Below are 14,569 nucleotides of genomic sequence, written 5' to 3'. Positions count from 1 at the left end.
TTAGCTGCATGCTCGTAACGCAGGCAGAGGCTTGGTGGGGAAAACGTGCGCGGGTGTTTCACATACCTGTCCCCATTGTCTAAGGATGCGTGTCTTTGCAAGAATGGGGCTTGGAGGAGGTTGCTGGGGGTGGGGGCTCTTTTCCCCCTGCCCCCCGCAGCGTGGAGGTAGTGCTGTGTAATTTTTAGCACCATTTTAGGTTGGTTGGTTTAAAGCAAAGAGATGGAGGTAGTGATGGTGGTGGTTTCCTCAGGGTCAAGGAGGGAAGGTTTCATTGTGTGGATCGTTCCTGTGGAAAGCAAAAGGGTTGAATCTTAATTTTAAACTGCTTCATCTAGTAATGGACACTGTAGAAGATATTCAGCTGAAAAATGTGTCTGCACCTATTTGAAGCTTGACAGAAGGAGACTTAAGCTAGGCAGGGATAGCTGCAGCATGTTTTAGAAATGGGCAGGCAGAAACAAGGAAAACGTGTCCCATCTGGTAACATGGTGGCAAATAATGACACTTTTTTTTAAAAAAAAGTGCAAAAATAATTCTTTTCTTCTCCAATTAATTGGCCAGAAAATGCATTATCTTTCCCTGAATCTAGGTGGTCCACGTGCCTTCCTAGTCTATATTTAAAGCCTTTGCGCCACATTTTAAAGGGTGCCTTAAATAAAACAAAAATCCTATTATATAAGTGAAGATATGTCTGTCTATTGTTCAGTGCCTCTGAATGATTTGTTGCTGATCTGTGTCATATATTTGGGTTTGCATTTGATAGATTTATGAAATCACCACCCACATTTGCAGGGTGTGAAATCTGTAATAGATGTATGTAGTGTGAATGGTGGGTACCAGACATTCTACAGGGCGTGTTCAGTAACCTGTGATCAGTATGAAGACTGATAAATCACATGATTTTTTTAAAAAAAAACCCTTGTTGGCTTTAAATGCTATTATTGGGATTAAATTTGTCTAAATCTTTGGTTCTACTCTGGTTTAAGAACATTAGGGATTGTTGCTTGTCTTCTTGTGTGATGCACAGAATTTGAGGAATGAATAGGTGTGCTGTGGTAGAATGGTATCTTGATTCCATTTTAGGAGATCCTTTTGAATGATATGATTCATACTAAAGAGAAGATTCCCCCTATAACTTTTAGGATCTTTTCAAATCTGTAAATCAAATCTTCAGTTTTATTTGCTTTGCAGAATACATTTTCAGTACTATAGCTTGAAATGATAGTTGTAATGCCTTTCTAATGTTATATGTATTTTATATAATCTCCTTGGAATTTGAAAATTTGGTTTGATTTTGGCTTTACCTGGCCCTTCAGTCTCCAGACACAACACAATTGCTGCGTCATAGTTATTGTTACATCTCATTATCATCTTTGATTAGATAGGACTTCAAATTGTAGTTTTGCTTTTGAAACTAAAAATAGAGAATCCCAGTGTACTAGTATGTATAGCTCATTGCCTAATTCAAGATAATAGTACATTCACATTAAGTCAACATGAACTGCCAATTGTAAGAGGACAAGGCTTCTAAATGATCTTTGGCTGACTTCACATAGTACATTAACTCATACCATGATATAGCATCTTGCTTGAACCCAGACATTATGATTTGTAAACTGTGGTTTATAGGTTAGTATATGTAACTCCAGCCTTGCTCTTCTCTCTAAAGGTTTTAGTGTCATTAGATTAGAAAGTTGGAAAAATGCCCGAGAAGGCAATTGCAAATCATTCTCACAATGCTGCCAAGAAAACGGCATGGATGGAATCTCTGGGAGTCGAGTTGAATTTGAGGGTATCTTTATCTTAGGTTTATTGGTAGCGATTGTATTAATGAGTTCCTTTAATCAGACTGAAAAAGATGATAAAAAATATGAACAATATATAGCCCTCAAAATAATGTTGAACTAGTTTAGTTGGCATGGTGATGATTGAACATTGGCATGATGATTTAATAACATTTGGAGAGCTATATTTCCCTGTCTTACCTAAACAATCCTTTTAAACTGATCTCCAGATAATATCTAGAACTCCTAGTCAGTAATACCAATTATGGAATAGTAGTCCCATCAAGCTAGGAAGCCATTGGCCATGCTATTTGGGAACTTTTCTACTCCCATAACGTATTTACAATTATTTATATGTAGCCTACTCAAATGATTCAAGATGATTTACAGTCATATATTAAAGATGCCCATATTTTTTAAAAGAATCTTTAAAAATTAAAAATATGGTGCTCTCTCCCAAACTCCCTACCACACAAAGTCCAGCAAAAAAGAAAGGTCTTCAATTGCTTCCTTACCTCAAAGTGTAAGCTGTTTCACAGGGAAGGGCAGCCCCTAAAAGTGACAAATTCTCATCCTTCCCTTGAAGGACAGAACCTAGAGCATTGTGTCCTAGGTAGATAATGTAAGGTGGACAGATTCTACTTTGGAGAAAAGATGATCCCAAAGGTAGCAAGAATACCAGCCTTATAAATAGCAGCCTGCACTATGAATTAGGCCTGAAAGCCCAATGACAATCAGTGCAGGTCTTGTAGAATAGGTGTTAATTCTGCTGATCCAGTTAGCATTGGCCAGGAAGTAAGTAGATGCATTCTGTGCCAATTGCAGGTTCTGGTTAAATTTTAAGAGCATCATCAAATAGAGCAAACTGCATAGCCTGAAAGATGACAAAGGCATGAGTCACTGTCTTCAGTCCCTTCTGCTCTAAGAATGGCTACAACTGGCAAATACACCAAAGCCAGTTAAAGATTCTAGCCATGAGTCTAACAGGAACTCCAGATCGAATGTTTTTCTAATGTAATATCTGGAGTAAGCATCCGGGTGGCTAAAAGTTCTCCTTCTATTCATGCTACTAGAAATCAGCAACAGAGAATTTTCCTCCTTTACCATGATTCCTACTGATATATTTTCAAGGAATAATTGTCAAGAGAGTCACTTTGGTGCAATGATAGCTTTGTTCACTCTTCAGAAGTGGACTGTGGATGTACACAATGACAAATAACTGCACATCCAGACCTTTGTATACCCAGCTTGTGTTGATTATGAGATAAGTAAATGGCATAATTTACACATCACATTAAATTACTTATATTTTTTGTAGGTTTAGTCCATTGGAAAAGTCACAACTGGCTAATTTAACACAGCACTAAGTCATGCTTTATAAATTGCAATGTCTGGCTTTATATAATGCTAAGCTAAAGCAAATGATATTGTGATTTTATCTAATGGTATGTTTCTGCTATATTTTTATTGTATGATGCCCAGTTTAGGTGAAAAAAAAGGTATGTGATTGGGTTTAAATTGGGTTCTCATCTAATGTTAAAAGTAAGACTGGATTGTAATTTCTACATGTGGAAGATGGGGAAACCTATAATTTTAAGTGTAATTATAAAGTGCCTGAAAATAGATGATGTTGAAATGAGATTTTTTTTGACAAATATTTTAAAATTCCTAATATGTTCTATTTTTCTGCCTTTTCCGATCACCGATATAACTGTTCCCTAATTATTAGTAGGAGGCCTTGTTCTGCTATTTTTTTCTTGTTTTGATTGGAAAGTAGAATGATAAACCATTTTCAAATTAGATGTATATATTACAGATCTTTGGTGTTATTTTTGCATTTATTAGCTTCACTTTCTACCTGTTGATTTAGAAATAGGCTGCAGTGTATCCAAGCTCAATTTATGCATAGAATAGAACTGAGTTCTAAGCTTTTCCTTCATGATACTGCCACGTTGAATATGCATATTTCATAACATGAATATTTAAATGTTTTTCTATTCACAAAGGAAAGATACGATATTGAAAAATTCATATAAGCATGATATAAAAAAATTCATACAAGCAGATAAGCATGATATGAGTCACTCTATGAGTGAGATGGGCGGTCTCTTAAGTTTGATAGCATAGCATTCATGTCAGAAGCACCAAGGTGCTTCCGAGTTGAAAGGATTAGTTGATGACATCACTATTGCCTGGGAGATGCCCAATTGGGGACTCCTTTCATGTCCTTGGCAGGAGCTGAGCAAAGGACAGGAGCACAATCCCATCCCACAGCAGTACTCGGATCTCAAACATGGCTTGCTAATCTCCTATCCAACATCCTAACCACATAAGCCACTGTGCTCCTTTCTAAATTTGATATAAATAAATAAATGATATGGTGATGCAGGGGTTAGAATGCACTATTGTAGGTAAACTCTGCCCACAGCCGGGAGTTCGATCCTGACTGGCTCAAAGTTGACTCAGTCTTCCATCCTTTTGAGGTCAGTAAAGTGAAGACCCAGACTGTTGGGGGCAATATGATGACTCTGTAAACCAATCCGAGAGTGCTGTAAACACTATGGAGTGGTATATAAGTCTAAGTGCTATTGCTGTTGCTATTTCTTCCAAAGTAACATTGGTATTATATGTGTATACTTATAAAACTGTTCTTTCTTAGTAAATATGTTTAGAATTGAAGTCTTGTCCTATTAATCATTCTGCAGTGAAGTAAGAATAGACAGCTGAAGCACTATGCTGCAGGATATGTTTGCTTGTCAATATTTTCTCACTGTTGTTCAGGGTCATGGTGGTGATGCTTTGCATAAAAAAATCCCAGGCTGAAACCTTGCATATTGAAGACTCTTGTCTGGAATCAGGAGGGGATACACTCAGCTAGAATAAGATCATAATATCCTGAGGCACACAATGTGCTAAGTCATAATATAGTTTGTTTAGCTTTGACAAACAATTATGCTTTATTCAATAAATCATGGCTCATGTATTGTTTGAACCTAGCTACTAAATGAGATTGACCAAGAGCTCAAAGAGAGCTCCCTATATAGGGAGTTTATGTATATAATTGTGATATATATTTAACTCTGAAGGTTGTAAGCTGTGTACAAATAAAAGTGGTAATACATTAATGTGGCGAGAGATTGAGATCACAAAATAATAAAAATATTGTGCCAAAACCAGGGGATAAAATTTCATCATATGGACTAAAGGTCCTCTAAAATAACTGTTTTGTACAAATCTGCAAAATCTCATGAAAGTTGGAGCTGCCTTTACTTTGGACACGTTATTCTGTAGGAGGGGATGCCCTCCAGAGAACACCCTTTCCAATTCACCTCTTGATAAGTGGGGGAAGGTACTCTCTGTTCACCCACGTTAGGTAAGCAGAAATTGTTTGAGAGATACTCCAGTTCCAAGACATATAGGTAATAACCAAATTTAATCCATTTCCTCTAAAAATGGTGTCATGTGACAATACCACAATTCTCCAATCAGGATATTTTGCATCAGCTGAAGTCTGCAGATGGGTCTTTAAAGTTAGCACCATGCAAAATGAATTACAGAACTCCATGCTCAGGATGATGAAGATAGACAAGGTTTAACTATCCTCAGAATTTTTTGTTCTAGCCATAACTAGAAAAACTAGTGAATCTGGGCAAAGGTTGTGCTGTCACTCATTCCATCTGTTGTTCAGTCAGAAACTGCGAGTCCAGGAAAATCCCCAGAGTTGCCAATTCTCCATTGGAAGCACAATCCTATTGAGAGATATGGATTTCATATTCTTAGAATCAGGGTTTTGAATTAGTAACCACTCCAAGTTGATGTATGTATCTAGCACCTGTACTGCTCTAAAACAATTAAAAAAATGTCCCTAGAGGTTATCTATATTAAGCCTTAATAATCTAATATAGAGGCAGTCCTTTACATACTATTCTGGGAATGAGTAAATCTCATTCATGGAATTTATTTTTGAATAGACATGTTTTAGCTTCAATGCAATCCCAATGTAATAGAATTACAGTAAAGGGAAAGCAAATGATTACTTCTATTAAGTTGATGGTAGACAATGTTAGTCACTTTGCTTTATCAGTTGCGTTTGTATAGGAAAAATCTCATTCATTTTAACTAACTACTAACAGGAAAGTCATGATTTATATAACAGTATCTGTAATTCAGTATGTGTATTCTGATCAAGTGGCAGAAGCCTGGGATGCTAAATTTATCCATGCATAATAGATTGGGCAATGTAGACTTTTCAGTGGAGAAGGAAAATAATTTTTGTAGTAGAAATGGAGTGTAATGGGATGGGAAAAAGAACACAGATTTTAAAAGAAGTCTTAGAAAAGAATGGAACACTAGTGTCGTGGATTATTTTGAAATGTATATTCTTGTTGATTTTTTAAAGAGCTGCATTGTACTTCTGAGTATTAGTGATATAGGAATTAATACTGTAACATTTTAAAACTACACAATGTATGGGGCAGCATTCCCCAAGCTCTGTTCCCTATAGATATTTGGACTTTAGTTCACATAGTTCTCAGCAATAGCCATGCTGATTGGGAAATTTTGAGAGTCCTCAAAAGGGTCCTAACCTTTTTGCCATCTTGCTGGTGTTGTATAGTTGCTGACCTTAATGTTTTGCTACACAAGGGGCTGGATGTACCAACTTCTAGATGACTTTCACTTTTTTAGTTATGAAAGTTTACTTTGAAGTCCAAAAAAGTGTCAACCTATTAATATTTCTATTAAAGAAATAATTACCTTGAAGAAACCTAGTCACTGCATCACTGGAATTAAACCTGTGCATTGATTATGTTACAGATCAATTAGCTGGATAAATCTTTGGCTCAACAGAATGAGGAATTTGTGTCCTTCAGTTAGGTTTGAAAATCCTATTTAATAATCTCAGATACTAATATATGGTCATCCAATAAAAGGTAATGGAGAAAAGATTAGGTTGTCTGGAGGAGAAAAATAGATTATTCAATAAGTCAAGGAAAATTGTTGTCTTTAACTCACATCTGGAGAGAGAGAAAAAAGATCATCCCAAAATTAAAGTAGTTAATGTTAGCCACTGGTTCTCTTAGCTAGCATTCTTGAAAGAATTTCAGAGATTCTGTGGTTATTGAAAAGTCCTTGCTAGCCTGTTTTAATAAAGCAACTATTTCATTATAGCTATATTGATAAGCTTCTCCTTTGTTCTTTCCCCTCTTTTTCCAGATTATCACTGAAAATGTCCTTTGGGAGAGATATGGAGCTGGAACACTTTGATGAGCGTGACAAAGCACAGCGGTACAGCCGAGGGTCACGTGTGAATGGGCTCCCTAGCCCGACTCATAGTGCCCATTGCAGTTTCTATCGAACCCGCACCCTACAAACCCTCAGCTCTGAGAAGAAAGCCAAAAAAGTCCGTTTCTATCGCAATGGGGACCGATATTTCAAAGGGATTGTATATGCCATATCTCCTGATCGCTTTAGATCTTATGAAGCCTTGCTGGCTGACCTGACCCGAACTTTGTCTGATAATGTCAATCTGCCCCAGGGTGTGAGAACCATCTACACTATTGATGGAGCAAAGAAGATCGCCACTTTAGACCAACTTGTGGAAGGTCAGTTTTTAAGCAAGGGTTCCAGGGAGACTTGCACCAAAATCTTCCCATGTAAATTGTTCAATTGTTCTGTTCATGATCTCCTTTATGATTGTCCATTTCATCCCTCCTTTTGTCTCAAAGCAGCAATCTTTTGTGGTTGCTGAGCATCCTGCTCCTGTTTCTTTTTAATATTCCTTCACTTGGGAAAAGATTGAACAGACCTAAAGGTCCCTAGGCTTGCTGAACTTTTCTGCCTTTATATGGGGGAGGGAGGTATTGTTTTAGCCACACTGATAAGAACATTAATGTGTTTATATCAGATATAAGAGAAATTATGGTATAGTAATGAGTATAACATGCACAGCTTCTCTATCCTTTTGGGCCTCATTTTGTTCTTTATTGGAGGAAAGAGCAGCAAATGAGTCATAGTGCAAGGAGTTTTTCCACATAAAATGATATTTATGAACACATCTAACACTGGCTCAGCTTCCTGTCCCACCTGATTTTCTTCAAAGGAATAAATAAATGGGTAGCAGCCACACAAGTAAGCTCTGGCTTTCAACATTATTATTTTCAAAATAATTCCCATGGACACTGTTTGAAAATGAAAATGCTGTGTAGTTGTAGCTAAATGCTTTGTATGGAAAAATGCTCTCTTGCTTACACACACACACACACACACACACACACACACACACACACACACACACACACACTTAATAATTTGAGGGATCAGGAAACAAGCTCTTTGCCTTCTGGTGAATGACTGAAACCACCATTTTGTGGCAGTCATTTTGTGAAGAGTTGATTCTTCCAGGGTAACTATTTTTTAACATCCCATGTTACCTTCCTCTTCTTTAAACATAAAGATATCTAACTTGTGAATTCAGATACTGGGTGTATGGCAGTTTCTATAATTACATTTAACAAGGAAGCCTCTCCTATTTTGGTTTTACAGAAGTTATTTGTGGATTTTTCTTATTGCATAAGCAATTTCTAAACTTCTTACATAAAGCAGTTGGGAATAAAGTTTTAAACAATAGCAGAAGTTATTTCCAAATTGATATAAGATTGTTGTTTGTTTACTTGTATATTTTTAAAACAGAGGCAGAAGTCTCTGGCTCCAGATATGGTTAAACTCAGCTTCAAGAAGCCCTTGTTATTAGGCATGCTAATATGTATTCATGGAGACTATAATTCATCAACTTCAGGAAGGTGATATATTCTCTGTTTGTTTTATAACAACTTCATTGAGCATTGAATCTGAGATGATACATGATTCAAATAGTAATGCCATGTATATTCTTACTGAATCTTCTTTCTATATGGCCATATATGACCTATTGCTTCGTAGCTTTTAATGGCATTTTTTGCCCAGTTCTTGGTTTCATTAAGCTGTTATATTTATCTGAGTACTTACTTGATTTTGTAAAAATCTCATGGCAAAGTAAATGCATATAACATCTTTCTGATTTCTATAGCTCTCAGGTTTGGCTGAACAAAATTCTATCTAAATTCATATATTTAATGAGTGGAAATTAAATCATTCTTCCCTGGATATTTCTTGGGCAGTTATCATTCCTGAACAAGTAAACAAAGTTACCATTAATTTAAAGCTTCCCTTTTCAAGTGTTAACATTTCAAATTCTTACACTTTTCTTCTTGAAACTTTGATCTAGTCAGTAATCATCCTCATGTTATTCTCTGAACCTATTCCATGGAATGACCAGAGCAAAATAAAGTGGAACTATTATTTTCTGGGATTTGGAAAGAGTATTCTTTTTATTTAACCTAAAATTTAATTTGTCCTTTTTCACTATACTCAGTTTGTAAGCATTTAGTATTTCAGGATCTTTCACAAAAATGATTAGCAAGCTAGATAGCCATCTTCCTATACTGTGCCTATTTAATTTGTTTCCCAGGTCAAGAGCTTTACATCTGATTCTGTTAAATTTCATTTAGTTATTTTCAGCCCATTTCTTTTGCATATTTGTCTTCTAAGCCAGTGATGGTGAACCTTTTAGAGACCAAGTGCCCAAACTGCAACCCAAAACCCACTTATGTATCGTCGGGTGCTGGGTGGGTGTGGCCCATTGGGTGGGTGTGGCCCATTGGGTAGGCATGGCTGCGGTGGTAACGGCAGACTAGGTGGGACTGAAAAGTTCAATCAATTCCAACTTTGTGAGATCTTTTTTTTTCCCATGAGAAGTTGACATTGATTGATTGATTGAACCTTTTTTTTTGCACACAGTGGCGGAGGCCTAAAGCGAAAAGGTTTTATAAAACCCAGCTGAAGGCCTAGGACTGGGGCGACGGTGCGCGTGCCCACAGAGAGGGCTCTGCGTGCCACCTATGGCACACGTGCCATAGGATTGCCACCACAGTTCTAAGTTATTAGTTACTGTAACCACTTTTGTCATCTACATGCTTATTAAGAACTCCCTCCAACTTTTCATCCAATTCAGATTAGAGTTTCAAGACTGAATTTAGATTTTTCTTCCAGTTTGATGAAAAACTAATGATAATACTTTCTTAAGAATTTCCCTAATAATTCCCTAAGTTCTTCTCATATCCTAAGAGGCAATGAATCTGTCTCCAATATTTTAGCAATGTATTAATCCAGTTTTGCAGAATCCATTTAACAATTTCACAGCAAAGCCTGAGTTTCAATAATTACATCAAAATACTGGTTTAACTGTGAATATGTAAGGGCTAAAGGGAATTTAATAAAACAAGTAATAAAAACTAAGTGGGCATCCCTTTACATTAACATTTTATCTGCAGGAGCAAAAACAGTTTAAAACTCTGGTAAGGATAAAAAAGAACATTTAGTAGAGACCTTGCAAGGGCAAATCATAGGTGCTAGATGGAGAAATTCTATGGTTTTCTAGCACCTATTAGAAGCAGTTTAAAATGATACAAAGACTTTGATAAACCATCAGGTTATCGCAGCTGCAGTTTAGGAATTATGTTTCTACTACACTTTTGTAGTTAATTCCTACTGTATATCAGAATCTAGGTCTCATCCAGATGTCTTGCTAGATTAACTTTTAGTTCTACTTTCATAAAGTACTAACCTCATTTTTTCATAATATTTTTAATAAAAGTTTACAGATACAGAGATAAACTAATGCAAACTAAAAAAATGCAGGAAAAATAAAAAATAAAGATGTATAGTGAAATGACTTCGCCTTTCAACTGGACAAGTACAAACAATTTCAATAACTTTTCACCTTCTCTGATACTACCACTAAAATCCCTTCTTCCTATATTTTATCTCTTATTCATAAACTATTAAAATCTCATCATTCAGCCCTAATCAGAAGTCCATTAAGAGCTACAAGAAACATCAACACAAATATTTTAACCTTAATCAAATAAGCCAACTTTATATTCTTTCGTTTTGTTTTTAAGAAACTTGATGTTTAATCTGTTTAAAATGTCCCAAAATCGATTTCTTTTCACTTCCCAAAAAAATTATCTTCATTTGCTTAACATATCTTTTGTAAATCCAAGGTAAGAAAAACATCCATGTCACTCTTCTGATTTGTTATTTATATGTCCCTTTTAATTACTAGGACATCAGCCAGTTTCATTTGTAAATCCAGTCCTGCATCTTTTTCCATATAATTTTTGTAATGTAGCATTTTTAATTCCCCATTTTTATGATAGCAGGTGGCCTTAAAAATAGGTTCCGAGTGCACTGTTCCCAAATATCCATAAATTCTTCCATATTTTGCTTCATGTGTATTAGTGAGTCTCTTTTCCTTTAACAATAGTTAGTATTTTCTGATTCCTTCTAAGTGCTAAAATTCAGAGTTCCCTCTAATGTTTTTTTTTCTAATCAACATTTTCCCATGGGAAGGTTTTTTACACTTAGTTTCAAAATCTTCATCTATTTTTTTATAGAATTTTAAACCACAGGAAGGAGTCTTGTAATTAATTTTGAGATCCTATTTCTTGAAAATAAGATACTTTACTCTATTTATAACTTTCCAAAATCAGTGTTCTAATCATGCTTTTGCTGTTTATTCTGAAATAAGAATTTTTAAATTCCTTAAATTTACATAAAAATTCTTTCGATAGATGAAACTTGCTTTTTTTTAAGGTTCCTAATATACTAACATTCACTACAAAACAATTTCAAGCAGCGATTAAGAAAGGAAGTATGCTTACTCCCTGTTCTTTTGAAGGCTCCAAATTGCAGCTTGGGCAAAGATGGCTTTCCTTTGGCTCCTATGGCTCTAAAATCTGTAGCAGACCACTGTCTTAAAGTCTCCAGATGGGAATCCACAGTATAGACCACTTGTGGGCAATCCCAGGTCATCTCCTTGCTCCAGAGAAGAATTCTGAGGAGTTTATTTGTTTTCTACCTCCTTGTTCCGACATAGTCACTGGCTCCACTCTCAGTGGAACCTTTTTCAGTATTCCATTGTTTCCTAGCTACTCAAAAACTACTAACTTCATAATATAGTCAAATGTAGAGAAAGCATCATTTGAGATTTTATACCTCTTGAGCTTCTAAAAGCCAATATTAAAAGGTGTGCTCCCAAATTTTCTTTTCCTTTTTGAACATATAGAGTTCATGGTTACATGAGCATGTAATTATTATTGTACTCTTTAAAAGAAGGGACAAACTGATCTAGCAATATACCAAATAAGTTACTAGGTATTATCAGTAAGCCCTGTACAAGACTTGGAAATTATTAGATTGGTTTGATAGAGTGAGCAACAAGAAGTTATTAGGGTCAGGCAACTCTGGACCAGATCATTTGTGCAAAACCCTGATAAAAATTATATCATGCATAACATGAATTTGTAATATCCATAGGCTTCAAATATACCCTTGATTTTATTTCTAGAATTAAACTATAGGAAACATTGGAACAACTCACTCACTATAAGTGTTTTCTGTTACTTATATTCAACAGTTAAATGTAATTCTGCTTTGTCATTAAATCATGTTTGTGTTCTTGTACCAACAATTCAAGTTCACCTTTATTTTACATATTTTAAAGATTAGGATGGTTTGAAACCACAGCCAATGAACCTTCTGATCTTTCACTATGTGGTTCAGGGGTTTTTATTAGAACAGTATTTCCCCTTTCTTCTAGTTTGCAGTCTTGTATCTGAGGTTGATTCTTTAGTATTTTTGTCTCCAACCTCACAAATCCAGTTTAAGCCCTTCTGATCCAGCTCACCGTACTTAATAAATGCCAAACACATTTTTACCAGCAGTATACCAATGGTTTTTGTAATTCAGACCTTGGTTTCAGAAACCAAAGATTCTCTGTCTACCTTATTTTTGAAGTCAATTTGTCTTCCGTAGTATTATTTCTTTATCTCTGCAATACTGTTCTATGATTTGGAAAAATAAATAAAAACATCAAGATTCTAGAACTTCCTAATTTTTAAATGATATATGTTGTAGCTGTTGTCAGCAGTATCATTGGTTCCCACAGAGATTAGCAGGAGGTGGTAATTAACAATGGATTTAATAGGAATTGGAAATAGTTTTGTTACATCCTTAATCCATGGTTGTATCAGCCAATAATCTGCATGAGCTGGTAGATCTGGCTAATATACATTTGTCTCTGGTCTTTATAATAGTGAATCTTCACTATTGTGATTTCTTTTTGCCTTCTTGAAGGCTAGTTGTAAATACTCTATTCTCTTGTATAATATCCTTTGTCTCTGTCTGTCTGTCTGTCTGTCTGTCTCTCTCTCTCTCTCTCTCTCTCCATCCCTCCCTCCATCCTCTCCATCCTCTCCATCCTCAAGCTCTGTTAACCACTATTTAAGCAGGCAAGAGTTTATTTTTGTTTGTTACATTCTCAGATTAGCTAAATTTACATTGTTTACTTAGAGCTAAAAATGGGTAAGCACTGATCCCCCCCCCATACTGGTAAACTGCAATTACCCTTCCCTGCTTATTTGTGTTGTGAGCTTGTTCCTTGGATACTGGCTGCCATTTATTGATGCTATTATTATTCAGATTACTCACAGCATATTGTCTCTCACAACACACCCTTTTTTGTTAGCAACTTTTTAGGACATTACCTTTTGTCCCCAGTCACTTAAACACAGAGTTTTAGGTCACTCTCTTTTGCTTTTCCCCCCCTGCCAAAGTTCTGTCAATTTTTTCAGTGTTAATCTTTTAAATATGCAAAAAAGTGAGTGAAGAGTTAATGTTACAAATCAGTTAAATGTATTGTGATTTAAAGAACAGTTTCTGCTAAATATTAAATCTATTCAAGGATTATTTATTCTATGTATATACAGAGAACATAGAGCATCATCAGAGTTAGAAGGGCCTTGGAGGTCTTCTAGTCCAACTCCCTACTCAAGCAGGAGACTATACCATTTCAGACAAATGGCTGTCCAGTCTCTTCTTAAAATCCTCCAGTGACGGAGCAACACTACTTTTGAAGGCAAGCTGTTCCACTAGTTGATTATTCTCATTGTCAGGAAATTTCCCCTGACACTGAGGAGTTCTAGATTGGTTCTCTCCTTGATTAGTTTCCATCCATTGCTTCTTGTCTTGCCTTCTGCTGCTTTGGAAATCAAGTAGACTCTCTCTTCTTTGTGGCAGCCCCTCAAATTTGGAATATCATGTCACCCCTAGTCCTTCTTTTTACTAGACAAGACATATCCAATTCCTGCAATTGTTCTTTATATATTTTAGCCTCCAAGCCCCTAATCATCTTTGTTCTTCTCTGCACTCTCTCCAGAGTCTCTTTTTTAATATTGTGGTGACCAGAACTGGATGCAGGATTCCAAGTGTGCTCTTACCCAGTGCTTTTTTTGTAAAAAAAAAATAAAAAATAGGTGCCAGAACTCACACATGTCATACAACCCGCCTTGCCTACCCTACAAGGTTCCATCCAAAAAAGGTGCCGGAACTCTGTTCTGGGCGTTCTATGAGAAAAAAAGCCCTGGTCTTACCAAGGCCTTATAAAGTGATACTAATATTTCACATGATCTTCATTATGTCATTATGGAATGACCTACCCCCCGACCTACGTACAGTTGCGGACCTGCGCCTTTTTCGCCGAGCCCTGAAGGCCCATCTATTCCGTGCGGCCGGCCTGGCGTAGTTTGATTAAGTTTGATTATGTTTTAGTGGGGGTTTTGTATGGGGTGTTTTTAGAACAGGCCTGTCATTTAATTTGATTTTAGCATAGAAATTATTTATTT

The 14,569-nt window shown here is 36.1% G+C and overlaps 1 protein-coding gene across 3 annotated transcripts in view; it reads left to right on the top strand.

Moving 5' to 3' along the window:
- The first annotated feature begins 7,014 nt into the window (after nucleotides 1-7,014).
- Nucleotides 7,015-14,569, top strand: part of DCLK1 (doublecortin like kinase 1) — a 159,335-nt gene continuing 151,780 nt past the window's right edge. For all 3 annotated transcript variants that reach the window (XM_015816185.1, XM_015816184.1, XM_015816186.1), the window contains exon 1: nucleotides 7,015-7,390. In XM_015816185.1, the coding sequence (XP_015671671.1) occupies nucleotides 7,015-7,390 (376 nt within the window). The remainder of the gene's footprint in view (nucleotides 7,391-14,569) is intronic.

Source organism: Protobothrops mucrosquamatus, unplaced genomic scaffold, assembly GCF_001527695.2.
Source record: "Protobothrops mucrosquamatus isolate PMUCROS unplaced genomic scaffold, P.Mucros_1.0 scaffold411, whole genome shotgun sequence".
Taxonomy (NCBI): domain Eukaryota; kingdom Metazoa; phylum Chordata; class Lepidosauria; order Squamata; family Viperidae; genus Protobothrops; species Protobothrops mucrosquamatus.
The sequence above is the reverse complement of the archived record's forward strand: the minus strand, read 5'-3'. Positions and strand labels throughout refer to the sequence as shown.